Source organism: Geotrypetes seraphini, chromosome 6 (assembly GCF_902459505.1).
Source record: "Geotrypetes seraphini chromosome 6, aGeoSer1.1, whole genome shotgun sequence".
NCBI classification, from domain to species: Eukaryota; Metazoa; Chordata; class Amphibia; order Gymnophiona; family Dermophiidae; genus Geotrypetes; species Geotrypetes seraphini.
The window spans coordinates 219,496,814-219,524,508 of NC_047089.1; the positions used below are offsets into that span (position 1 = coordinate 219,496,814).

A 27,695-nucleotide genomic window follows, 5' to 3' on the forward strand; every position below is an offset into this window, starting at 1 on the left:
TGTAGATGTCCGACACCGCTTAGACGCCCTGGAGGAAAAAACATCTGTCATATCATCACTACAAGAAACGGTAACTAAACATGATAAACTTATCATCAATTTACAAAGAAATTTTGAAGACCTTTCTAATCGCAGCAGAAGATCCAATTTAAGGATCATTGGACTGCCTGAATCATCGGAGGGATCTGATATGATTTCCTTTCTCTCTACTCTTTTGTCTACTACTCTGGGTCTTGTCTTTTCACCTCCCCTGGAAATAGAGCGAGCTCACCGTGTACCGTCTCACCTTTCTCCATATGCCTCATCTCCCAGACCCATAGTGGCTAAACTGCTCAGATCTCAACAAACGCTCCAAATTTTAACAGCAGCTAAATCTAAATCTCAACTGCTACATCAAGGCAAGAAGTTCTTCATTGTTCCAGATCTAGCTAAAACTACAGCTTTAAAGAGAAAAGCATTTCTCTCACACCGACAGAAACTTAAAGATAACGGAGCCAAATATGGTCTTATGTACCCAGCCAGGATGAAAGTAACTTATAACAACCATACTACATCTTACACTGATCCTGAAGAGTTGGCCGTATTCCTAGATTCCTTGAAAATACACTGACACATTGAACTCTCAATATCTTGATTTGCCTTTATGTTCTCTTGATATAACCTATATGACTATATAATTTATTGTTTTATAAATAAGCACACCACTTTTAAGATCCCTAAATTTTAATGAGTGTGAATTAAGTAAGTTGTTCTATATGAGTTATTTCTACGTGCTCACAGAAGCACTCTTAAACTGTATTATTTTAAACATGATAGTAAGGTCACATTTCTTTCTGACCTTACAATATGCTGTTACTAATAGTATATATGCTCTTATTTTTATGTTTTCTTTCTTTCTCTCACTTTCTTCTGGCAGAAAACATGCTGATACTTCTAGCTTTTACCCTTTCTACTCATATCTCTCTCTATTCTTCTTCTTTCTGCTTTCTGACAGGAGTGTCCTTTATATTTTGATATATTATGTTGATTCTCTGCTTTCTCTGAAAATGGGCGAATTCTACTGCATTGTATTAATACTTATTATGACTTATGACTGACTTACATATTTTTTCTTTTAATGTGAATGGTTTGAATCACCCTATTAAAAGGAAAAAGATAGCCAACTATATCTTTAATAAACATCCTGATGTGGTTTTTCTACAAGAAACCCATCTCACGCCTGCTACCGCTTTGAAATTCCAACTTAAAGGATATTCCACTCATCTATATTCTCCTGCAACTCTACGTAAAAAAAATGGGGTATCAATATTGTTTAATGATAAACTTTCTCCTGTTATTCACTCCTCTAAAACAGATACAGAAGGTAGATGGTGCTTGGTACATGCTGCGTTGCACTCGGTGGATTTTGTTTTTCTTGACATTTACGCTCCAATTCTAGATCACCCAGAATTTTTTCATGAGCTTCAGACGGTATTGATGGAATATGGATCTTGTCCTCTAATATTAGGTGGTGACTTCAATCAAGTTCAGGATATATATATTGATAGATCATCATCCTGTAGATATTCGAAGTCCAGGTCCCTCGCAGCCTTACATGCCCTTAAAGATGCTTTTTCACTAATTGATCCCTGGCGATTGTTTAATCCAAAGGGTAGGGAGTACTCTCACTTTTCACCACCACACAATACATACACCAGAATAGACTTCTTTCTTTTATCCTCTTCCCTAACTCATGACCTTACAAACACCATTATTCATCCGATCTCTCTTACGGACCATGCGGCTATTTCTCTGCATCTACTTCTCTCTGCGCCTCGTAAAGAATCTCCATCTTGGAGACTGAACAATACTTTACTCTTAGATACTGAAATAGCGGAAAAAATAAGATCCTTCACCACTGAATTCTTTGAATTTAATTCCAATGACCCTGCAGTTTGCCCTTCCATTGTTTGGGAGGCCTACAAAGCTACCATTAGAGGTGAATTAATTAAGCTCGCCTCCTGGAAAAATAAACAATCCATGCAAAAAGAGAAAGAATTAGAATCTTCTATCAAAATGTTAGAATTACAACACATGTCTGCACATTTATATGACCCGTCCATACATCAACGTATACAAAATCTTAAATACGAATATAATACCTTGGTTTGAATCACGTGATGCCATGAGCGTGTGAGGACGTGTCCTTACTAGCTCCGGGGCTGCCCTGCATGCTGGTCCATAACCGACGCTTCCCCACGGTGCCTGTTGCGATTTCGCCGCTTCCGAGATCGGTTTGGGTGCATGGAACGGTACCTCACTAGATCCCGGGAGTCTATGCTACCGAAATCAGCCCGCAAAATCCGAGACCGAGCGCGGCCTGCTGAAAATAAAATGGCGGCGAGCCCCGCGGCGGCGGTCTCGAATTTAACTGAGACCGCCCTGAGTGACATCAAGGAGGCATTGGCACAGGTACTGGGGCCTAAACTGGAGACTTTAACAGCACAAATTATGAACATTGAAACTCTGCTGGCAGCGGCAGCGGCGCGCACTACCGAGCTGGAACAACGGGTTTCCACCTTAGAAGATACATCTACTGCTCAGGGCGCTGAGTTCACCGAGTTGCGGGCGCAGGCTGAGAAATTGGACGATCTGGAAAATCGTTCTAGACGCTCGAACCTGCGCCTGCTAGGAATCCCGGAGACGATCCCTGACCGTGACCTGCTGGAGGTGCTGGAGAAGTGGCTGAGAGAGGAGCTACCATTACCTCCCTCATTGGGGCCTCTTCGTATCGAACGTGCACACCGCCTGGGCCGTCGCCCGGATCTGGAGGCACGTCCACGTGTGGTCATAATGAAGTTACTTAACTTCAGACATAAGGTGGAACTATTACAACTTTACCGCAATAAAAGGGATGCCCTGAAATATGATGGCGCTTTGGTCCGACTCAGCCAGGATTTCTCGCTGGCGCTTCAGGAACGGAGGCGACCCTTTTACTCACTCTGCTCACAACTATCTGAGCTTAAGATGCGATTTCAATTTAACTACCCAGCTCAATTACGGATTCTACGAAATGGAGTCTGGAAGTCCTTCCAGTCTCCCGAGGCGGCTGCTGAATTCATATCCTTGATTAAAACATCAAATCCAGGACAGGTTTGATTCTGGGGACTGTTCATTTCCTAGGAGGGCTGGCGCAGCTTGACTGTTACTGTTAATACCTTCTCTGCATAGAAGGACCCTGTTTTGACCTTCTTTTCAGTTTATACCTTTGCAGGCCAGGGTGGCCCTGGGGCAGGCATCTTTCGTGATCTGCTCTTCTCCCACAGGATGGGGGCTGTGGGGATGGTTGGGGGATTTGGGGGATTTGGGGGGGGGGTATGTTTGGGTGGCAGCAGCGGTACTTATGGGACAAATTGTGTTTTCTTTCTATTGTTTTTCTTTGTGGTTGATGTACTTTTTGGGACCAGATATATGGTGTGCATGGAGTGTGTATGTACAGTCTTGGGGTGAGGCTGGGCGCCCTGAGACTATCATTTCCGGAAGGCTTCCTTACTATGACTTACTAGGTGGGGAGAGTCATGGGTGATAGGAAACTTCGTATACTCTCCTGGAATGTATCGGGCATTACATCGCCTTCCAAGCGCACAAAGATTTTATCACAGTTGAAACATCATTCGGTTGATATAGCTTGCCTCCAGGAAACTAGACTTACTGATAATGAACATCAAAAGCTTAGGAGAGGCTGGGTTGGGGAGTTGTACTATGCATCCTCGCCAGGGAAGAAGGCAGGGGTGGCTATATTGATTAGAAAAGGATTACCATGCTCTGTCCAGGTCCTGAGACGAGATCCACAGGGCAGATATTTGTTAGTGAAGGTGCTGGGACCGGGTGGATCATTTAGAATATTGGTGGGATATGGCCCTAATGGATATCAACACTCCTTCTTTCAAAATCTGGTTAACATATGTCTGCAAAATTCGGGTGACCCACTGATATTGGTGGGTGACTTGAATCAAGTGCTGGACCCGGGTGTAGATCGCTCTGGAGGGACAGGGCCCTCGACGGTACGACAGACAAAGGGAGTCCCCTATCTGTGTCGAGCTTTGGGGTTGGTGGACCCTTGGAGGTTGCTACACCCCACCGACAGAGACTATACTCATCAATCCAGGGCACATGGGACCTTCTCCAGAATTGATTATACCTTAATCTCTGAACACAAGTTTGCCTGGGTGTCAGAGGCAACTATTGGCCCTCTTGAGATTTCTGACCATCATATGATTTGGTTAGATGTAGCGGTGGGGGGTCCCGTAGGCAATGGTCCAGGATGGAGATTCCCTTCCTATTTACATACTGACCCTCAATTTCGGGAATTTTTATCTGGCAAATGGGAGGAATACTGTACTTTTAATGCACAACACATAGATAATCCTATATTATTCTGGGACGCGGCTAAGGCAGTGTTACATGGAGATGTGATCGCTTATGTGGCATCCCGAACGCGGAGAATAGCACACCGCATACTATTACTCGAAAGGCAGTCGACCAGCCTGAAACGGGAGTTGCTACGTAATCCCTCTGCGACTGTCAGGGAGGCATATACCGCTGCGTTGGCTGAATTAAACTCTCTTATCCATGAGAGGACTAAAAAATTATTATTTTTCCGTAAATATAACTTTTATAAATATGGTAACAAAACTGGGAAGCTATTAGCGTCTGTAGCAAAAAGCTGGAAGGGTTCTCGATACATAGCGATGATAAAAGAGAGGTCTGGGAAACTCCTGACATCCGCGACAGACATTTCCACCTGCTTTAAGAATTATTTTGAAGCCTTCTATTCCTCCCCGAAGCCATACTCAGGCCCGGATGTGAGGGATTATCTAGAAGATGCCGGGATGCCTAAGTTGTCGGCAGCTCAGATATCTCGATTGGATAACCCTCTACAATTACAGGAAGTCCTGCAGGCAATTAAAACTTTGAAGCCCTGCACGGCTCCTGGTCCGGACGGATTCTCCCCAGAATTTTTTAAGATCTTATCGTCCTCTGTAGGGGGGCCTCTTTTGAATTATTACTCTGAGGTTCAGAAGTGTGGCACCCTTCCGAGGTATGCGAATGACGCGTTGATCACTCTGATACCGAAACCATCTAAACCGCTGACTGACATCGAATCATATCGACCGATATCACTATTAAATGTTGACTTAAAAATTTTGGCGCGAGTTTTAGCGGACAGGCTAGCCACCCTGCTTCCTACTATTATTGTGCAAGAACAGGTGGGCTTTGTACGCTCTCGTCAATCGGTACTTAATGTGCGTCGGGTACTTCTGGCCTTCTCCCGAGCTCAGCGGGCCCGGTCTCCTGGGTTGCTGGTGGGGTTGGATGCGGCGAAAGCTTTTGATAAAGTACACTGGCATTATCTTTTCCAAGTTTTATATCACATGGGGTTCCCAGATAGTTACATGGCATGGATACTCGCACTTTATTCTGGACCCAAAGCGTCGGTTTTGGTTAATGGGGTGCGTTCTCCCTCTTTCTCGGTGGGCATAGGGACTCGACAAGGATGTCCATTGTCACCACTACTTTTTCTTTTGTACTTAGATCCCTTGTTACGTACCTTACAGAAGGATGATGAAATTGTGGGGTTATCAGAGGGCTCTTCGCAGCTGAGGGTGCTGGCATTTGCGGATGATCTTCTGCTTACGTTGGGTTCTCCACACCGATCTTTGCCCCGAGCACTGGAACTTCTGGATGAATTTAATCTCTATTCAGGTCTAGTGCTTAATAAGCAGAAGTCCTTGGCATTGCCCACGTCACCTGCGGTACGTATGGGTTGGCAGGGAGACTTCCCATTACAGTGGGCTCCATCTCAGTTGACCTATTTGGGGGTGGTGATTCCTCAGGACCTGGACAGACTATATTCCGCCAATGTTACACCGTTACTTCATCGAACACAGACCACCCTGGCTGGTTGGAGGGCGCTTCCCCTATCTCTTTCTGGTCGAATAGCGTTATACAATATGATGCTCCTCCCACAATGGCTTTATATACTGCAAATGCTGCCTATTATGCTCACACCCTTACACTTAACACGACTCAACTCATACCTCTCTGGCTATCTGTGGCAGGGAAAGCGGGCGAGGATAGCATTATCCAAATTGATGCTGCCAAAACATCGGGGGGGATTGGGCTTGCTAGATATTTCCCGATTTGCTCTTGCATGCCAATTAAGACATTTGCATGACTGGTTTTGCAATTCTAAATGGTTTTCCCTGCCAGAGAATGAATGTTTTGATTTTAGCCCTTATAACTTTAGTTACCTAATACATGTTCGACATCTGCCAGATTTGCCCATGCTGCATTCCCACCCCTTTTTGCAGGTCATGCGTACAGCTTGGAAAAAGTTATGTAGGGTATTGAAAATCTCCTCTGAAGCAACGCCTTATCTCCCGGTGGCTGGCAACGGAGACTTCCCACCTGGCTTGGACTCGGCAGCTGTACGCCGTTGGTCTTCTTTGGGCCTTCTCTACTTGTTTCAGGCAGTGCAAGACACCGGTGTCCCTACCCCGTTTGCTGAACTGCAGACCAAATTCAATATGTTACCGGGGGACTGGCTTGCTTTTCGACAACTTTCCCACTACTTACAGACCTTGACTTCGGCAAGTTTGAGAGAGGATGTGCAATCTAGTTTACGAGAAGCGCTTGATTTGACGGCCCAGGAACAGGTCCCGTTGAAATTTTATCATAAGTTCCTGCAGGACATCTCCGGAGAGTTGGACCTTCTTACGCTAGCCCAGAAATGGACAATTGACCTTCAAGTACCGGTATCTGATGAGATGCTACGAAAGGGCCTTCGTGTGGGGACTGATCCTACACTATCTTCCGTAGAAAGGGAGCGTAATTACAAATTCCTGTTACGAGCGTTCTATCCACCTAAGAGGGCTCTGACAATGGGGATTAGTGCGTCGTCTAGCTGTGGAAAATGTGCCCATCCACTGGCGTCCTTTGGACATATGTTTTGGACCTGCCCTCTGGTGTCTACATTCTGGCTGACTTTGGTGTCTGCGGTGGCCAAGCTGTGGGGTTGCTCATGGAGGTTACACCCCAGTTTTCTTATAACTTTGCAAATTCGCTTTCATCCGCCGAGACCGGGGTGTGCGCTGTTCCTCCGAAAGACTGTACTTATGGGCAGGAAATGTATATTGACTCAGTGGCTTTCGCCTCAACCTCCTTCTCTACAACAGTGGCGATCACTCATGTTACAGCAAATGTTGCTCGAACGACGGGACATTCTGGACTTAGCAACAAAAAAGGGACGGCTGTTTCGCCGATGCTGGTACCTCTTCAGTTCAACTTGTGTCCCGACTATTCAACAACAACTTTGGGATGTGTGACTTGATTTTCACTCCTACATTGTTGAGTTACCTTCACCATTATTGTTGCCGCTGCTGCTGCCCGGGTGGGGTGGGGGGGGGGGGGTTGTTTGGGTGGGCAGGGGATTTGGGAAAGTTTTGTTATTCTACAAAATGTTATCGTGGTCTGTATTTCACTGTGACTTTGCTGATATAATAAAAAGTATTTACATATATAATACCTTGGTTTCGTGCACAGCCAGGAGGGATATTTTTATTTCGTCCTCGAGTCATTACATGGGTGACAACCTCATGGGCCGTCCTTTGGCTAAATACCTTAAAACTAAATCTAAACGTTTACACATCGCGGCTGTTCAAGACCCGTCAGGACAGATGGTTAAGACTAGGTCTCTAATTTCTTCTCAATTTGAACAATTCTATACTTCCTTATATAAATCCGAACACTCAGCTTCTGACTCTGAGATAGACTCCTTTCTTACTCCACTGATTCACCCATCCTTATCAGATTCTGTAAAAATGGAACTTGATTCCCCTATCACTATATCTGAAATAGAAGCTGCAATTACATCCCTGCCTAATAATAAAGCACCGGGTCCAGATGGCTTCACTAATGAGTTTTTCAAACAATTTCGAACTCTTTTGGCCCCTCATCTTCATACTTATTATGAATTTTTACATTCTACTCCAGATAAACAATTTAATTTTACTGAGGCTACTATTGTAGTTATTCCTAAACCTGACAGAGATCCCACCTTGGTTAAAAATTTCCGACCCATTTCTCTTCTTAATTTAGATTATAAAATTATGGCAAAACTTCTTTCTCTGAGACTCAATAGAGTGATCCCCTCTCTCATTCACAAAGATCAAGTAGGATTTATTAAACACAGATACATAGGTGACAACTTACGCCTCTTCCATCATGTTAATGCCCATGCTAAAACTCTTTCAGATCCTGTAATCGGCCTGGCTGTTGATGCTGAAAAGGCTTTCGATCGCGTCGAATGGCTCTTTCTTTTCTGAATCCTGAAATGGTATAACTTTGGTTCATTCTTTATAAAATGGGTTGAAACCCTGTACAAACAACCCACAGCTCGAATCTTGATTAATAATTCTCTTTCCAACAAATTTTCACTTCACAGGGGCACTCGCCAAGGCTGTCCACTCTCCCCCTTATTATTCAACATAGCTCTAGAACCTCTCCTTTCGGCCATTCGTCAATGTCCCTCAATTAAAGGCATTTCCACTTCCTCTAGACAGATTAAATTAGCGGCATATGCTGATGATGTTCTTCTCTTTATCCAAGATCCTACTAATTCCCTTCCAGCTTTCGTTAACATTGTCTCTCAATACTCCTTGCTTTCTGGATACTCAGTTAATTGGGAAAAATCGGAGATTTTCCCCCTTAATGACCATATCTCTCCCTCAGACCTCACTCAATTTTCTTTCCCATGGTCGTATGGGGCTGTGAAATACCTAGGTGTCTTGATACATAAAGATCCAATTCACGCTCAAGATCTTAACCTGTCTAAAATCAAAAACATAGTCCTGAACACAATATCTCGTTGGTCTCCACTGTATTTATCTTGGTGGGGCAGGATTGCTTCCATCAAAATGACTCTTGCCCCCCAAATAAACTATATCCTCTCAATGCTCCCATCTTTATGTAAGAAAACATTTTTTCATTGGCTGGATAAAAAAATTTCTGAATTTGTTTGGAATAAGAAAAAGCCTCGAATTGCTCTTGCCAAATTGAAAGCCTCCAAAGTTAATGGCGGTTTAAATTTACCAGATTTCTACTTTTATTATATTGCATCAATGGCCAAATATGGAGCTTATTGGATCACGGACCCCTGTTCCCAGGACCCTCCAGCTTGGTTTGAGATAGAACGATTTATATGTACACCACTACATGTCTCTTGTATGGCAACAATTCCAATCCCTAGACACCTGAGAAGATACTCTCTGTTGAGTGCGACGCAGCATGCCCTTCATCTATTAGATGCGATAGCAGAAATTTCAATCAAAGATAGCCCATTTGTGTCTATTTGGAACAACCCCAAACTCCAACACAATGGAAAATCACTTTCATGGAAAAGATGGCAGCGGGCTGGGCTGTGGTTTCCTCATCAAATAACTACTCATACCTCTATTGTTCCTTTCAACACACTCTGCTCTACATACTTATTACCACCTTCCACATTTTCTCAATGGCTTTCCCTCACTGAAGCAATATCTTCTCAGTCCCTACGATTTGACTTTGAGTCATCCATTCACACTATACGCCATTGGTCTTTACTGGCTATATCGAAAGGCAAAGCAATCTCTTTATTTTACAGCATACTAAGGGACAACTCCTTTATTTTTTCTCCTCATTCCATGAAACACTGGGAATCCATACTAACAACCCCTCTTACTGATGTTGACTGGGATCTTTTTTGGTCCTCGACAAATCGTCCTCTCTTATCCTCCAGAGTTTCACAATCAATGTTCTTCGTCATGTGGAATGCGGTATGGACTCCTTTTCGGATGTGGAAAGCCAAACTTAAACAAGACTCTATATGCTGGAATTGTATGAAGGAGGCCGGAACCCTTGATCATATGCTCTTCCACTGTACTCCAGTTCGCTCCTTCTGGTCTCGCATTTGGGACACTATAAAACATGTTACTAACTGTTCGGATGAACTTACCTTGGATATTATAATTCTCAGATCTCAGCACCCCTGCTTTATTCTTTCGAATTGTCCTCCTAAACTTATTGACACTATGTTTGTGACTGCCCTTATGCATATATTAAAGAATTGGAAATCCTCTTCATTATTGGATTATACTTTTTGGTGGAAATCTTTGTGCATGTATCATAAATTTGAATCATATGCTTATGAGAAGAAAAATATTGCTCGACTATCCATGAACATGACACTATGCAACTCGCCTTGGAAATTCTTAGACTCCTATGTTAGTTCTGTTTCATAGACACTCCTGTCTTTCTCTCTTTCTCTTTCTCTCTCTCTTTCTCTTCTTCTCTTTACTTTCTCTTCTCTCTCCTTCTTTCTTTCTTTACTGTTTTCTTATAAGCAGTCCAAGTACTTTGGTTCTCTTAGAAGATTTCAAACCTAATTACAATTGATTGTAGTTACTGCTGTGTTACACTAAATGTTATTAGTTTCGAGATCCCAGTGTCTTACATATATCTGAATATATATTTGGACTGTATCTTTTCATAAAACTTAATAAAAAATATTGAACAGGGATTAAATCAGATATTGTGGTATCTGCCTTTCTCTCTCTGCCTTGCCCTGCCTGTTGGCTCTTTACAATAGGAACAGAGTTAATGGGCAGCTTCCTGGGCTTAGGAATAGGGGCAGCCCTTTGCATGGCAGGGTTTAAAACTGGGTTTAAACTGGTGCCAGGAGCTTCCCTGTCACAATATGTATACCCTAGAGCAGTGGTTCCCAACCCTGTCCTGGAGGAACACCAGGCCAATTGGGTTTTCAGGCTAGCCCTAATGAATATGCATGAAGCAAATTTGCATGCCTATCACTTCCATCATATGCAAATCTCTCTCATGCATATTCATTAGGGCTAGCCTGAAAACCCGATTGGCCTGGTGTTCCTCCAGGACAGGGTTGGGAATCACTGCCCTAGAGCACAGGTGTCAAAGTCGGTCCTCGAGGGCCGCAATCCAGTCGGGTTTTCAGGATTTCCCCAATGAATATGCATGAGATCTATTAGCCTACAATGAAAGCAGTGCATGCAAATAGATGTCATGCATATTCATTGGGGAAATCCTGAAAACCCGACTGGATTGCGGCCCTCAAGGAGGGACTTTGACACTCCTGCCCTAGAGCAGGGGTGTCCAATGTCGGTCCTCGAGGGCCGCAATCCAGTCGGGTTTTCAGGATTTCCCCAATGAATATGCATTGAAAGCAGTGCATGCACATAGATCTCATGCATATTCATTGGGGAAATCCTGAAAACCCGACTGGATTGCGGCCCTCGAGGACCGACATTGGACACCCCTGCCCTAGAGGAAAGGAGGGACAGGGGAGATATGATTCAGGCGTTCAAATACTTGAAAGGTATTAACATAGAACAAAATCTTTTCTAGAGAAAGGAAAATGATAAAAAAACAGAGGGCATAATTTGAGGTTGAGGGGTGGCAGACTCGAGTAATGTAAGGAAATTCTTCTTTATGGAGACGGTGGTTGATGTCTGGAATGTGCTCCTGAGGGAGGTGGTGGAGAGGAAAATGGTGACAGAGTTAAAAAAAAAGTGTGGGCTTAACACAGAGGATCTCAAATCAGAAAATAATGGTATATATTGAAGAACTAAGGCCAATACTGGGCAGACTTGTACGGTCTGTGTCCGTATATTGCCATTTGGTTGAGGATGGGCTGGGGTGAGCTTTGATGGCTGGGATGTTTTAGAGGGGCAGGAGTGAGCTTTGACGGAGACTTCAGTAGATGGAACCTAAGCGCAATACCGGGCAGAGCTTTGGGTTCTGGCCCAGAAATAGCAAAGAAAAAGGAAAATTTAAATTAAACAATAATTTAAAGAGCGGGTAAGGTTGCAGTAGGGAGACCAATTTTCTGGATGCTGTAGGCGATTGCTTCCTGGAACAACTTGTCAAGGAAAATATGAGAGGAAATGCAATTCTGGACTTAATTCTAAATGGACTATGAGGATCGGCGCAAGGTGTAGAAGTAGAAGGGAAGCTGGGAAGCAGTGATCACAATTTGATCAGTAGAGTGGGCAGACTTGGTGGGCTGTAGCCCTTTTCTGCCGTCATCTTTCTATGTTTCTATGTTTCTATCCTGGACATGGAGGCGAAACATTGATCCAGAACGACGGCCACGGCACTGAACTTCCGAAAAGGGAATTACGAAGGGAGGAGACTCATGGTGGGGAAGAAGATTAAGAAGAGGATAAGTACTGTAAAAACGCTAGAGCAAGCAGGGCCCCTTTTTAAGGACACAGTCACTGAGGCACAAAATCTATATATACTGCATATCAACAAGGGATCCAAGAGGAAAAAGAACAAGGAACCGGCATGGCTCACTGTAGAGGTGAAGTGAAGTGAAGGAAGTGATCAGAGACAAGAAGACTTTGTTTAAGGAATGGAAAAGATCAAAAACAGATGAAAACTGGAAAAACACAAACAACATCAAATAAGATGCCATAAGGTGGTAAGAGGGGCCAAAAGAGACTACGAAGAAAAAATAGCAAGGAGGCAAAAAACTTCAAGCCGTTCTTTCAATATATTAAGGGGAAATGACCCGCAAAGGAAGTGGTAGGGACTGTTGGATGACCATTGAATAAAAAGGGAGTACAAGTTCCTACTGAACCAGGTAAGGCTAGACTCAGTTAGGGCACTGGTTTTTGACCTAAGGGCCGCCGTGTGAGCGGACTGCTGGGCACGATAGACCCAGCAGCGGCAATTCTTATGTTCTTATGTTTGTGTCTTTATCTTCTGTCATTTATTATGTTACTATATTAACTAGGACTTGTTTAATTTGTTCCTTATGCAGTGGTGTAGTAATTGGGGTGGGAGGGGGGGTTGACACCTCTCCTCCTCTCTACATACCTGTTAGAATGTTTGCTGGCACAAGCAGCATCTTCTACTTATGCCGGCCTCAGCACCCTTCTGACATCACTTCCTGGTAACGGGATCAGGACGTGACATCAGCAGAGTCAAAGCCAGCACGAGCAACAGGTGGATGATGCTGTTCACACCCACGAACATTTCAAGGGGTATGCAGGGGGTGGTGCTCATGAGATGGGGAAGAGTGGGGGGGGGGGGGCATATGGCTTGGTAATGCTGGGTGCCATCGCCCCAGGCATCAACTTTCTTTGCTGTGCCACTGCCCTTATGATCTGGAGCTTGTTGTGACCCTCTTTGGAATATCAGATGTTGTATTTACATGTCATTTGCAGAGCCTTCTGGGATTTCTAGTTCTTTATTGTCTGTTGACCTAGCAATGCTCATTCAAAACACCTTAGTGGTGGTGACAGCAAAATGAAGGGAAGGGCTATGGGAAGAATGTGTGACATTTTTGGTTATCACGCTCATGCCCTGCATGAAGCTGGCAGATGATACTTTGTTGCTTTGTTCCATTGTATCTCATGGAGCCTTCTCTCTGCTTCTCTTCTTTCTTTAGCTGACAATGCTGAATACATGACAATGAGCTGCATCAACAGCACATCTGGATGCAGCAGCTGGAATGATACTGCCACCATCCCACACAATGGTGAGCAGGCTGTGGATGCTGCTTAAGGATCTGTATCAGCTGCTGAGCCAGGATGGTACTGAAGAAAAAAAATCAGATCATGAGTTGTAGGTTCAGCCTTTAATTCAGGCCTGGACTTATGCCTAATGCTGATAGGGAAGAAATAGGGGAAAAGAGTGAGCAGAAGTGTGACAATGTATTTATATCCTCTGTGTGTGTGTGGGGGGGGGGGGGGGGGGGGGGCAGGACATTCACCTTACTCTGCACCATCAAACTCATCAGTAATACTATCCATAGGAAGCTGAGGGGGGAGGGAGAGTATTTCATCCTTGGGCAAACTGCAGGAAAGGGTATTTCTTTCCATGGAGAGCTGGGGTAGAATAAGTTGCTCACATTCCTAGTAAGTAGAGAATTTCCACATCCCATCCCCATGAGTTTTGTCACTGCCCCTGCCCCATTCCTGTAAGCTCTGCCTTAACCGCACAAACCTCAAACACTTATGATTTTAAAGTGTTTGAGGCTTGTGCAGATAAGGACAGAGCTTGCATGAATGGGGCAGAGACAGGAAAATGAGTTCCCGTGGGGACTGGGAAAAATTTGTCCCCGTGTCATTCTCTAATTCCTAGTACAAGTGGAACGATTTTTCACTTCGTCAAAAATTATAAAGACTAGGGGACACTCGATGAAGTTACAGGGAAATACTTTTAAAACCAATAGGAGGAAATTTTTTTTCACTCAGAGAATAGTTAAGCTCTGGAACACATTGTCAGAGGTTGCGGTAAGAGCGGATAGCATAGCTGGATCAGTAGCATGGAATATTGCTACTCCTTGGGTTTTGGCCAGGTATGGGCTACTGGGCTTGATGGACCATTGGTCTGACCCTGTAAGGCTATTCTTATGTTCTTATGTACTGGAAGAGTATACACATCCCTACCAGAGAAGACAAGGATTCATCAAAGGTTCATATTCAATGTCTTGGTCCAGTACAATTTCCAGCTTCTTTGTCAAGGCTAAATTCTGTTGCAAGCTATTGGCTCCAACAACTACTCTTTTTCTGCAGGAGCAAAGACAATGGAGAGTCTCGAGTGCACTTTCCCATTATCATCAGGGAAACTACAGAAAGAAGTAAGAAGCCATGTGAGGTATCAGTACCACCTCCAACCACACGGGGTATCTCTCTACTGACACCTCTATGTGACTGTGACAGGAAGGGTAGCTTTCTACTGACACCTCTGTGTGATATGATGGGGAGGGGAAGTTCTCTACTATTCCCCTGACTGACAGAGAGATTAACTTTCTACTAACACCCCTATGTGACTGACAGGGAGAAGCTGCTCTCTATGAATACAGCTACCCCTAGCTGTGTGACTGAGACAGGCAGGGCTGACGATAGGGAAAGGCAAACAGGGCAGCTTCCCTAGGCCTCGCGGTGCAGGCATCTCTTCCCTTTCTTGGGGCATCTCCCTCCCTTCCCCTTACCTCCGCGGCACTTTTCCAAACCAAAGTTTTCTATCTCAGAGGGGCCCTGATGTGGCAGCTGTTCTCACTAGTTGCAAGCAGGTGCCCTGAAGCTTCTCCTCTGATGTAACTTCCTGTTTCTGTTGGATTGTGTCAGAGGAGAAGCTTCAGGGCACCTGCTTGCAACTAGTGAGAATGGCTACCACGTCAGGACCCCTCTGAGAGAAAAAAATCTTTGGTTTGGAAAAGCATCCGTGAAGGTGAGGGGAAGGAAGGGAAATGGCCCAACAAGGGGAAGAAGTTCAGTGGCACTTTAGATTTATTGTGTAGAGAAAGAGGGGGGCAAACACTGGAAGTGGGGAGGAGAAAAAAAAAAAAAGGGCACATGCTGGATTGGGGGAAAGAGGATAGAGTTAGGTGGCAAACTGTAGGTAGACACATTGAAAAGAGGGAAATTGAGGACTGGATAGTAAGAATGAATTTAATCTAGACAGGCAGAACATAAATTGAGAAGGAAGACCAGGGAAGAAAAGGAAGGGGGAGAGGAGAGAGAGATGCCAGAGCATGGGGGGAAGGGGAAGAGACAGATATCAGATCTGGGGGGAGGAAATGAGTAAGGATACAGATACAAGATCTGAGGGAAGGAAAGGAGGAGACAGAGGGGGGAGGAGGGAGGGAGAGATGGAAGGGAAGAAGACAGATGTCCCACCATGGGAGGAGTGGAGGGAAAAAGATGGATGCCAGACCAATGTGGGGGAGGGAGAGACAGACAGTTTTTGGAAGAGGCATAGAAAGAGAGCAGATGCCAAAGAGCAGAGAGAGGGCAGACAGTGGATGGAAGAAAGAGAATGATGAGAAGATGAGGAAAACAGAAACCAAACAACAAAGGTAGAAAACATGTTTTCTATTTCTTTTATTTTTTTGCTTTAGGATAAAGTAGTATTGTAGCTGTGTTAATAAATGTTTATAAATAGAAAATGGCTACACATACTATAGCAGGACATGTTTATCCCCATGCCTCAACCCTTTTGAGATCTATTTTCAAATGATGTCTCAGTCTTTGGGATTCCCTCTTTTTATTAATGCTCTAATGTTTTTCCCTGCCCCATTTTCATTTTCTCTTCTTCCTCCTCCTCTCCTTTCTCTTCCCTTCCCTCTATCTTACCTCCTTGTCCATATTTTCTATTCATTATGATTGTTTAGGAGGAGAAGATTTTATCACATTTAGCCACCATTCTACAGTATCATTGAGCCTACTGCCACTTTCATGAATAGTGCCTTTCAGTTGATTTAACCACGTTATCCCTCTCCTCCACTGAGAACACTGGCTACACATACTATAGCAGGACATGTTTATCCATTCCTACCCTAGCTAAGAATTCTCCAGCACCATGCTAACCTTATATGCAACTTCTTTAAATTTGTCCCCTTATTCCTGCAACTCTTATCTATCTACGGTATATGCTCCATCTTTGCTTACACCCTATGCTGTCTATTAAAATGTTTTTACCATGTATTGTGTTGACATTATAATGTAGCTTACTGTGTTATAGTTTGATTGAAATTTGCTTATGTTTGACTTATTCTTGCTGCACACTGTCTTTGAGTGAATTCCTTCAAAAAAGCAGTAAATAAATCCTAATAATAAATTCTCTACACTCCCCTAAGTTGCCTCAGGTCCACTGATAATAATTTTCTAACACTATGTTCCCTGTCGTTCTGCATCTCACAACCTCATGTAACACAGATGTCCAAAACCTGGGTCCTAAACTCTGGAATGAACTTCCCCTTCATATTGGAAATCAACCTACTAGTCTCTCTTTCTTAAAAATCACATCTTCACACAAATCTTTGGCCCTCTCTCTTTCCCACTATTACCCCTCGTACACCCTCCGTCCTCTTTACATTATCTTCTCTAAATTTTCTTCCACCATTTTTGATATTGTAAACCACATAGATGACCCTCCCGGCAATATATCAGTCTAATAAAAGAAAATTAGCACATAGATGTTGCCTATGTAGGTGGGATATTTTTAATATTTCTCCTCCTCTTCTTATTTCTATTCTTTCCTTCCCTCCACATCCCCAGGTGCACAACAATCAAATATCCAACAAGGCAAGGCTCAGTGATACCCTCATTTCTTTCAGTTCTCTCTCTATCCCTAGATTTATTCCTAATACAATATAATCCTTTATTCCATCCAGTGACCTAACACGTCCACCCATGCAGGGCTCCACCTCTACCTATGTCTCCTGCTGTCTCCTATCATATGTTAGATGTTTCCTCATTCATTGCCTACACTCTTTTTCCCTGCAACCATACTGATATTTCATAGCCCTTCCATTCATCTCAATCCCTACTTTCCTACCCCTTTCCTCTTTTTCTCTGTCACAACAAACCAAAATCATTGCAGTTTGAATTCCCTAAAAGACAAACACTGGAATCTGTGCCTGGGCAGATGGCTTTCCCATGAGCTCATCTTGGACTGGCAGTCAATCAATGCTGTGGGAAAGAAGGAACAATCCAGATACAGGCAAAGAGGTCTGAGAAAGGGAAGAATTGCCCATGGAGAAAGAACAGCACCAGATAGCTCCAGCCCTCCTTATACACACTCACTCCCCTCGCTCCATTCTTGGACTCCATCCAAACAACAAATGTCCCTCTAGAACAGGGCTTCTCAATCCAGCCCTCGGGATACACTCAATCAGGTTTATAGGACATCCACAATGAATATGCATGAGATTTGCATATAATGGAGGCAGTGCATGCAGATTTCTCTCTTGCATATTCATGGTGGGTATCCTGAAAACCTGACTGACAGGGTGTGTCCCAAGGACTGGAGTGAGAACTGCTTTAAATGCACCCAAGTACAGTGGAGTCTATTTCCTGTCTCCTTGGAGTGGAGGAGTAGCCTAATGGTTTGGGCAGCATCCTGAGAACCTGGAAAACTGGGTTCAATTCCCACTGCAACTCCTTGTGACTCTGGGCAAGTCACTTAACCCTCCACTGCCCTATGTGTAAAGTGCTTTGATTATAACCACAGAAAGGTGGTACATCAAGTCTAGTGGAAGCTATCTCTTTTCCCCTGCCTTGTAGTGGTATCATCTCCATTTTTCATTCTTTTTTGAGGTACCAAATACCAGTTATCTTTGCAAGCTCATTTCTAGCTACAAGGGGAGAAGGTACCATTTCCAATTTCTTGGATACTATTATGGAAATTCTATAAATTAAAACATTTTAGTGTCACAAAGGGGCTTAATTAGTGCCAATTTTATAATGCATTATAGAATATTGCTGCATAGCTGCACTGGCACACCAGAAATCAGATGAACCTATCTATGACAGGTCAACGTCTGGCAGAAGTGGGCACCCCCAAATGCACCATGCAATGCATGTAATTGATAGTATTTTTTAAGTTCCATGCATTGCTTGGCAACAAGCCCGTGACACATCCATGTGTACACCCCCTGACAGTTGCATGCTAAGCAATTTAGGTACAATAGGACCGAAATTCAGCGCTATTTAGCTGGCCACGATTGCTTCCCAGCTGGCTAAATGTCACATAGCTGACTGCTGATATTCAGCGGCCAGAGACCTGCCTAAAAAGGTCTATCTTTGGCCTTTAGGACTTAGCCATATCTCAGCAGGCCAAACCTAAACCGGAAATTCAATGTTTTATTATGTTTATTTGTATTTTATATGTTATCTGTATTTTGTGTATGTGATTTTGTAACCCACTTAGGATTTAAGCAGGCTAGAAGTTTTTTTAAAATAAATAAATAAAATTAATTTTATGCGGTTAACTTGGCCGGTTAAGTTCTGAATATCAGCATGTAACCAGCTAAGTGCTCACTCTCAGAATGCCCCCCAAAAAGCCGGTTTTTAGTTCAGCACTGATTAAGTAATGCTGAAAATTAGCAGGATGCATTCACACTAAAGATGGCACTATTTAACTCTGTTTCATTAATGGTTGGGAGTTATACAACACAAGTCTCCAATACTTCACCCAGCCTCCACAGGATCCAACATCCCTCTCCACAAAATTACAAGTTGTTCCACATGCTCTCATATATCTCAAATCTGGCAAAATGTGGTCTCAGGTACACCTCCTCCACCCTTAATAATGTTCAATAGAGGTAGGGATACCAGTGTTTTTATTCCTCATTGGCCCACATTCTTTTATTGCAGTTATTTAGGTAAACTTTTTTTTAAAAAACTTTTTAACTTTTTTATTCACCTTAATCTTTTTAGAAGTTTTAGAAGTTTCCTTGAGATTATTCTATTTAAACATATTCAAATAAATTGTATACTTAGCTTAGTATGCTACTGGGTTACATGATCCGACATGTTTCGCAACAATTTACTTTATCAAGGATCCCCCTGTAAAATATTTAAAAAAAGCTTTCAGTACTTTATATCTTACTAAACAAACTCAACCCAAACTCCTAATACCTTCCACCTTAACACACCCTTCAGTGCTTACCAGAGCCATTACTTGTAATTTTGTGGAGAGGGATGTTGGATACTGTGGAGGTTGGGTGAAGTATTGGAAAATTAGCAGGAGCCATTTCTGAATATCAACCCCTAAATAAATGAACAAACTAGAGTTAAGATTTGTGAGGTCTACAGGGCAATAAGCCAAATCTGAAAAACTCTTAAAAACTCTTATGAGGGGAACCCAGTTCAGCTTTGTATGACACAGCCCAACCCAGTGTAGTCTAGCTCAGTACATTTAGCTTAGTTCAATTCCAGCACAGCTCAGCCCAGTCCAATTTCTAAAATCAAGATCAACTTTTTAACTACTGTAAGCCCAGCTGAAGGCAGCCCATACTAACCTAGCCTGGCCTAGCATCTACCCAAGAAACCAAATATTATGTTTTTACCTCTAGGAGCAGGCAGTGGAAGAATCTTATGAAGAGACAGGACCTGTCAATCCCTCGGCACAATCTAGCACAGGTACTATCATACATCACAAGACAGGTAAACTCCACTTAGTGCAGCTAGACACTTTTCAGTACAGATAAAATCCATCCAACATAGTAACTCCCAGTGGCATAGGAAGAGGGAGGCAAGGGAACGAACCACCCTCCCTAAGCCACGATTGAGCCCTCCCTTCCCCACCATCGTACCTCTTTAAAATCATCGTCAGCATGAGCAACTATTCTAGCCTGTTGCTCGCACTGGCCTGGCTCCCTTTGAAATCACTTCTGGGTCGCAGAGCCAGGAAGTGACATTAGAGGGAAAGCCAGCGTGAGCAGCAGGCTGAGAAGTTGCTCACACTTGAGATTTAGAGGTACAGGGGTGGATAGGGATGGCACAAGTGTGACTCGAGGGCACAGAGGAGGTTGGTGCGGAAGGAGCAGGGGAGCAGAGAGGAGGGCATGAGGGTGCCACTGCCCCAGGCGCCTCCCACCCTCAATACGCCACTGATCACCCCATCTGATTCAGATTACTCTGTCTGAAAGAGGACAATCCATCAAACAAAGTAACTGTGTCAGGTAGGTAACTCCTTCTGATTGCCAGAATCAGGAATGGGCACTCAAACTGGGCTAGGAAACAGCTACATAGGACTTAGGGATAGACAGAGGCTCATATCTAGAACTTACAAACAGCAAGAGGTGAAGAGCACTTGAGACAGAATTGGCGATCAGGTAGACAAAGACAGTGAGATTAAACTTTCAGGTAGAATGAATGGGAGTAAAAACAGAACAGAAGTCAACAGGCTGGAAGTGAAATAGGGCTGTAGCTCTGAAACTAGGTTCAGCAAGCTGGTCATAAGGCTAGGAAAAGACCTCGAAGTACACCAGAAATGCAAGCCTAGAACTAGAGTCAAAATAGGTAACAGGCAAACCCAGTGCAACAAAACCTGGCATCATGGGAGTCTACATACAGGAGACTGATAGCATAAGGGCTGGTTAGCTTTCAGGCTGCTGCAAATAGCTTCCTATTCTCAGAACATCCTTTTTACTGAGCCCCAGCTAATCTTTGATGCCTGTGGGTGAGACCCTGGATGCAATCTGACATAGTTTTTACTTTTGTGGTCTTGGCTTGCTCCAGGTCACTTGCTGGTCTGAAGGTCAAGGTTCCCATCCTGAACTCTAGGGCTGACTTTCGTTCAGGCCTTGCCCAGACATTAGTACAGGTAAATGTCATTCAGTATATGTAACGCCATGCCAAATATTTAAGTACACCCAGCACTGGTAATGTCATCCAGTACAGGTATGTTAATTTCACTTCAAAGATTAATACAAATAGACCCATCTCAAACAAGTAATTTCACCTGCTATAGGTAACTGTCAGATGGGAACAATGAGGATGGAATGGATCAGGTACTGGGATAATGGGATAGTGAGAATGGATCAGGGTGAGATTAATGGGACTGATGAGGATGGATTACGGTGTGATTAATAGAGACAGTGAGGATCAGGGGTGGGGTTAATGGTAGAATGAGAATAGGAGAAAGTGAGTGGGATTAATGGGAACAATGAGAATGGAGGGGTCAGGAGTGCAGTTAATGGGAGGAATCAGGGTGGGGTTAATGGGAACAATGAAGATGAAAGTGATTTGGATAGTATTAATAGGGACAGGGAAATTCTTTGAAGTGAGTCAGTATATAGCTAATGTATAAACGTGAAGTGAAATGACAAAGTATAAGGGATCAGGGTTTTGGTTAATGGACAGTGAGAATAGGAGGGATCAAGGGTGAGTTAATGGGATACACTGAGGATAGGAGGGATCAGAGCTGAGACTAAGGGGAGGATGAAAATGGATGGTATCAGGGTGAGATTAATAGGCACAGGGAAATTATTTGAAGTAGGTACAGTATATAACTATAAAAGTGAAGTGAAATGATTAGGTGAGAGGGATCAAACTGAATTAATGAGAACAGTATATGGTGCCTTCTTGTGCTGTTTCTTCTGTCCATCTGCCATCAGGGAATGTAGACACAGACAGCAGACACCACAAGTTGTATGGCGAGGAGGAGGACTGCATGACAGACTGGGCTCACTATGTCCAGTTGACACCCCATATCAGCATGCCTACACACTCTGAATCTCAACTCTGTGGCTTCCTCTGGAGAAAAATGTGGCTGGGACAGTGGGTCAAGCAGCTGTTCTTTGTGCGAGATCATCTTCTGCTGGTGAGTGTGATGCAACAGTTTATCTTTCTTCTCGAAGAAACTGGTTCTGGGCTGGTGTGAATGTTCATACTGGGTGCTCATCTGAGAGCAACAACTTCCGCATGGTCCCTTCTCTCATCCCCAGTTCTAGCTTTAGGGTATGATATGCCCCCTTCCCTCTACATTTGTCAGTACCTTGTTAGAATAATTTTACATCTCTAAGGATCTAAAGTTCCTCTGTTCTTCCCTTTCTGCCACCGGCAGTGTTACAGATCTGCCAAAGACCTACAGCCACTCCTCAAGCTTGATCTTCACAGTTGTCGTGTGACCTGTAAAACCACCTGTAGCAGGAAAGTGCAGCACAAAGTGAAGATCACAGCCACCACAGAGACACTGGTGATAGGCTTCCAAAGTCGAGAGCAAGCAGAAGAATGGAGGAAGGTTTGGAGGTGTCTCATTCTGGCAAGCTAGACAAGCTACCTAGAAAACTCAACCTGAAGGGGAGGTGCAGGAGTCTGGTAGGGAGAGACGTACACAGGGCTGTCCCAACCATTAGGCAAGACTAGGCAGTACCTAAGGCAGCAGCTTCTGGAGAGTGACCAAGAGCAGCTGCAGTCAAAGCAAAACAGATCCAGACAGCCACACAAACTCAGAGAAACTACAGGAGGTACTGGAGGGTAGGCCATTTTCAAATAGGAACTTTTTTTTACAAAATAATCCTTATTCTTCAAAGGGTGGTGTTGTGGTGGTTGTAATTTTTGAGAGGGCCAAAGGGCTTAAACGTTAATTGGAGGAGGCACATGGCTGAAGGCTTAGCTCTGTAGACACCTGAGGGAAGTTAGGGAAGGAGAAATGCTGGACACCTAGGGAGTTAAGGAAAGGGAGATGCTGAACATGGGGGAGGGGGTGAGTAGGGAAGGGAAGGATAATGCTGGACAAGGGTAGGGGTAGGGTCCTTGAACAGCCCCTGGGGGGGGGGGGGTGCATGGCTGAAGGTTTGATATGTAAAGATGGTGTATCAACAATCTAATAAACATAAGTGTATCCTTGAGCTGGCCCTGGGTGTACAACCTCACTTCTTAAGGGTCACAGATGACTTGGGATTGCACAGGTGACCAAGCTATGTGTCCTGGGTAACTGCATGAGACAAACTTCAGGAACTGCAGGGATGTTGCTTCTACTATTAATCCCTCCCAAACATTTCTAGTTTAATCCATATAAAAAAGCCTCTGCTGCAGAGGAGCTGGACAAAATGTTGCCTAGTGAAAGGGCTGACCAACTCAAAAGGATAGGGTGGTGCTCCCTCCCCAGCTTGGCACTCCACACAGTGGCCCTACTCAGATAAGCATTCCCCGGTCACATTCTGTTACCCCCTAGAGGCAGGCATATGCTATATTTTGCCTGAGTACCAGCTTACAGGTATAACTGTTCTATATACTTGGCAGGTGATAGAAGCGAGAGGCATTCTCCAACAGACTCCATCTTCAAATAACTCCCTGGCACCATCCACCACAGACTGGAGGAAGAATTCACATAGGGTAAGAAACAAGAAAAGCTGGCCTGCTGATGTGGGGCTGAAGTACTGTATCACCACCCCTAGAATGGGTGGGGAAATTGCTGTTCACCAGGCAGGATGCACAGTATCTATGTGCATCATTCCATAGCTCTGCTTCTATAGTTCTATTTCATGATTTTTTTTGTATTACAAAACAGTACAATTCCAAATACACTCACAAGGTGTTTAAAAGGAGACTTCTTCCAAGTGGGGTCAGCGACTGAACATAAGGATTCCAGATCTGCAATTTATATTTGGGAGAGCCACAAGCCAATCTCTCCTCCAAACAACCAACAAATGTAATTGATCTCTCCACTTCCAGTATTCAGGAGAGGTTGTTTGTGTCCAAGACTGTAAGATGCATTTCCTTGCCAAAAGATTCATTTTCCTGAATAACAAGGTTCCCCCTTTGTCATGACCACAAAAGGACCCAGATCTGTCCAGTAATAGTGGTGCAAGTGATCCCTCGATTTGTTTGGCCAAAATAACAGTCATGTAAGAGTGACCTTTTTCCAAAATCTTTGAATTGCAGGGCATTCCTAAAATCAGTGCTAAAATGTACTATCCAGTCCCCAACATCTGACACAAAGTGGAGAGGACACTCCATTGCCTTATAAAGATATACCTTTGTGAAACAGGCTCTATGTAACAGTCCAGAATAACATTCCTGATTACTTGGATTGGAAGTCAGCTTCGGTATCCCCTTGATGTTCAACAATTCCCAGTGTCCCAAACATTTCCCCATATCCTGCTCTCACCTCCTTTTCACCAGTGCCATATCTTTTTCACACTCCAGTTTATAGAGGGCTCGTGTACTCCAAAGATGGTTAGTGGTGAATTCTGAAATCTCATAGAAAAATAAAGTCCTAATTTACTTTACCATTTAAAGGTTACGTGAGCCCTTATTTAGGCTGTTTACATAGTGTTTCAACTGTGAATTTATTGCCCCAGTGAATCTCTATGTGCTGCTATTGTATATCGAACGGGATAATTGTTCCCCTTTCACCTATTTTATGATTTTTAAAACCTTTTTCCTTATGTGCTACAGAGTAGCTCTGATGAAGAGAAGAATTGCTGTCTAAAGCTGTTACAGGTTCAGAGTGTCAGGCACTCGAACCCCAACCCAGACTCTAAATACACGAGGACTGATGCAGTGAATAGAGACATCACAGACCCGGACTTTGTGAGGTGAGGAATATAATGGTTTATTTAATCTAATCTAATCTAATCTAAACCTTAGGTTTGTATACCGCATCATCTCTACATTCGTAAAGCTCGACACGGTTAACAAGAGTTAGGGTAGAAAGGAACTCCAGTGGAGGGAAGAGGCAAAATGAAGAGAAAATTTAGAGGACTAGAATAACCAGAGAGGGAGTTATATCCCCCCCTTTAACAAGATGGGTTACAATACCACATTCACAATAAGCATTACAAACAGTCATAAGACACACAGGTATAAATTTCATCAACATATCATACAATTTACTCAGTGGAATTGCTCAACCTCCATGCTTCATTTCGTAAAAGAGACCTATGATAGTGGAAGCAGCCCATTTGTAGCTGTGCAGTGTGATTGTGGTAGCATTTGTGCCCAAGGTCTTTCTATAATTGTACCTGTGACATATGGAGGAGTGAAGTCTGCAGCTGTGCACCTGTGACAGTTTGAGGAATAGGGCTCCTCCATTCCTGTGCGCCTGTGGGTGGGGGATTTGCATCTGTCTGTAGCTGTGCGTCTGTGACAAGATGGAGGAGCTGCGTCAGTCTTTAGTGTGCACTGGTGAGAGTTGGAGCAGCTGGGCCTGCCTAGAGCTGTGTGCTTGTGACAGCTGGAAACATTCATCCTGTCTGTAAATGTGCACCTGTGACAGTTGGAGCATGACTTGTCTGTAGCTGGGCGTCTGTGACAAGATGGAGGAGCTGTGTCAGTCTTTAGTGTGCACTGGTGAGAGTTGGAGCAACTGGGCCTGCCTAGAGCTGTGTGCTTGTGACAGCTGGAGAAGCAAGATCCAACTGCAACTGTGTTCTTGTGACAGCTGGAGGAGTTGGAGCCATCTGCAGCTGTATGCCTGAGCAACTGGGTTTGTCTGTAGTGCAATGCCTGAGATTTTTGCATTTATAGCTACAGTTTGTGTGATAGTGGGAGGGTTCCACCTGTCTGCAGCTGTGTATTTGTAACAGGTAGAAAAGCTGCACTTGTCTGTAGCCCTGGGTCTGATAACTAGAACAGCTGGGCCTGCGACAGACAGGGGAACTGGGTTCATTTGGAGTTTTGTGAGAGTGGAAGCAGTTGTATCTCTCTGTAGCTCAGTGCCTATTACCAGGGAAGAGTTTTTCCCATTTGGACTGGTCCTAACTGTAGTTGTAATGGAAATGTTTCTTTTTCAGTGGGCTCCTGTTTCATAAAATCCCAAACCCTGATATTTATATGGATGACTCTTCCTTGCAACTCTATACTGGATCCCACCCTGATCTCATCTATACTACTGCTGAGATTTTCCACTCTGCGGTATGGAAAGGGATTATTGAGTTTTGGAGGGGTGACAAATTTCCTCATTTCACCTCCTTTTTTCTTGGCTTCCTGGTGCTGCACTCTGTCCTCTATAACACCTTCAAAAATCCGCCACATACTCCATGCAGGACTCATAGTACTTTCCTGCTGAGAACTATGTATTAGTTTCTTGTTCTATACTGAGCCATATTTACACTTCTGATGTTCAGATATAAATATATTAGGAGAGGGCTCCCAAGTAGAAAATTGCTTGTCTGGTGAGACAGCTGTAGAGGAGACCGGCGGGGGTGGGGGGGGATAATGTCACTATAAAGAAAGCCTGAGAGAGAGAAAGATTGCTCACATGTAAATGCATTTATGTGGTCTTGTGCAATCTATTTCTCTGAAACTTTTCTCTATACTGATTTCCCATTCTCTTCTCCAAACTTCTCAGGTTGTGTTAACAGCGGATAGCGTAGCTGAATTAAGAAAGGTTTGGACAATTTCTTGGAGGAAAAGTCCATAGTCTGTTATTAAGAAAGACATGGGGGAAGCCACTGCTTGCCCTGGATCGGTAGCATGGAATGTTGCTACTCCTTGGGTTTTTGCCAGGTACTAGGGACCTGGATTGGCCACTGTGAAAAGGGATAACTGGGCTTGAAGGACCATTGGTCTGACCCAGTAAGGCTATGTTCTTATGACATGCAACTTTCCACTTGGGAATTGTCTGTAGCAAATCTCTTTCATGTCAGGGATGCTACCCTTCCATCTGTCTCATAAAGCAAATACAAATCCATTAATCTTTGCCTAACAATCGCATCTTACTACACTGGTACATGAGTCTGCTTGTTTTCTTTTGACAGGAGAGCTTAGATAATAAAAACCAGGAGGTTTCTGCCCTAAAATCTCCTACCTAGAAGATATTATGTAGAAAGGCCTTAACCATATATCAACCCTATACATGTAAACAAAATAGATGGAGGGAAGATAATTTAATAAATATATGGAATAATCAAATCATCAACACTAACACCATTCAAAACTAAAATAAAAGCCATAATAGCATCTAATGTAATGAATCTAAATCAAAATATTATCATGAATGTTCAAAATATAATTGAAATTAAATCCTTATTGAGTATTTAAAATTTAAAGAAAAATGTGGTGGACATGCAGCTATTAATAAATTGAGCAGCCATAATCATTAAATGTAATTAAAATAAAATACATTAATTAAAAGATTTTCTTGTTGGTAGGAGGTGGTGGACATAAATGATTATAACAATACTAGTCTTATAGCCCGTTACATTAACGGGTGCTAGAATATATGTGTGTGTGTCTCTCTTTATTTCTTTTTCTCTCTCTCTCTCTCCTTAGCCGCTTTCTTTCTTTCTTTTTCCTTGGCTGTCCATCACCACCCCTTGCCTGCTCCCCCTGTCCATTCTCCCTTCCTTTTACCTCCCCTGTGTCCACCACCACCCCTTCACAGCTCTCCTTATG

At 43.6% G+C, this 27,695-nt stretch overlaps 1 protein-coding gene across 4 annotated transcripts in view; it reads left to right on the forward strand.

Annotated features, from left to right (window-relative positions):
• The window catches only part of LOC117362971 (actin filament-associated protein 1-like 2), a 76,824-nt gene that overhangs the window by 20,974 nt on the left and 28,155 nt on the right, over positions 1 to 27,695 (forward strand). For all 4 annotated transcript variants that reach the window (XR_004539942.1, XM_033950064.1, XM_033950067.1 and 1 more), the window contains exons 3-10: positions 13,505 to 13,594; positions 14,634 to 14,698; positions 19,922 to 19,988; positions 21,968 to 22,173; positions 22,417 to 22,593; positions 23,598 to 23,690; positions 24,756 to 24,895; positions 26,093 to 26,213. Coding sequence is in view for 3 of the 4 variants with exons in the window: in XM_033950064.1 (XP_033805955.1) it covers positions 13,505 to 13,594; positions 14,634 to 14,698; positions 19,922 to 19,988; positions 21,968 to 22,173; positions 22,417 to 22,593; positions 23,598 to 23,690; positions 24,756 to 24,895; positions 26,093 to 26,213 (959 nt within the window). In the remaining variant the exon portion in view is untranslated. The remainder of the gene's footprint in view (positions 1 to 13,504; positions 13,595 to 14,633; positions 14,699 to 19,921; positions 19,989 to 21,967; positions 22,174 to 22,416; positions 22,594 to 23,597; positions 23,691 to 24,755; positions 24,896 to 26,092; positions 26,214 to 27,695) is intronic.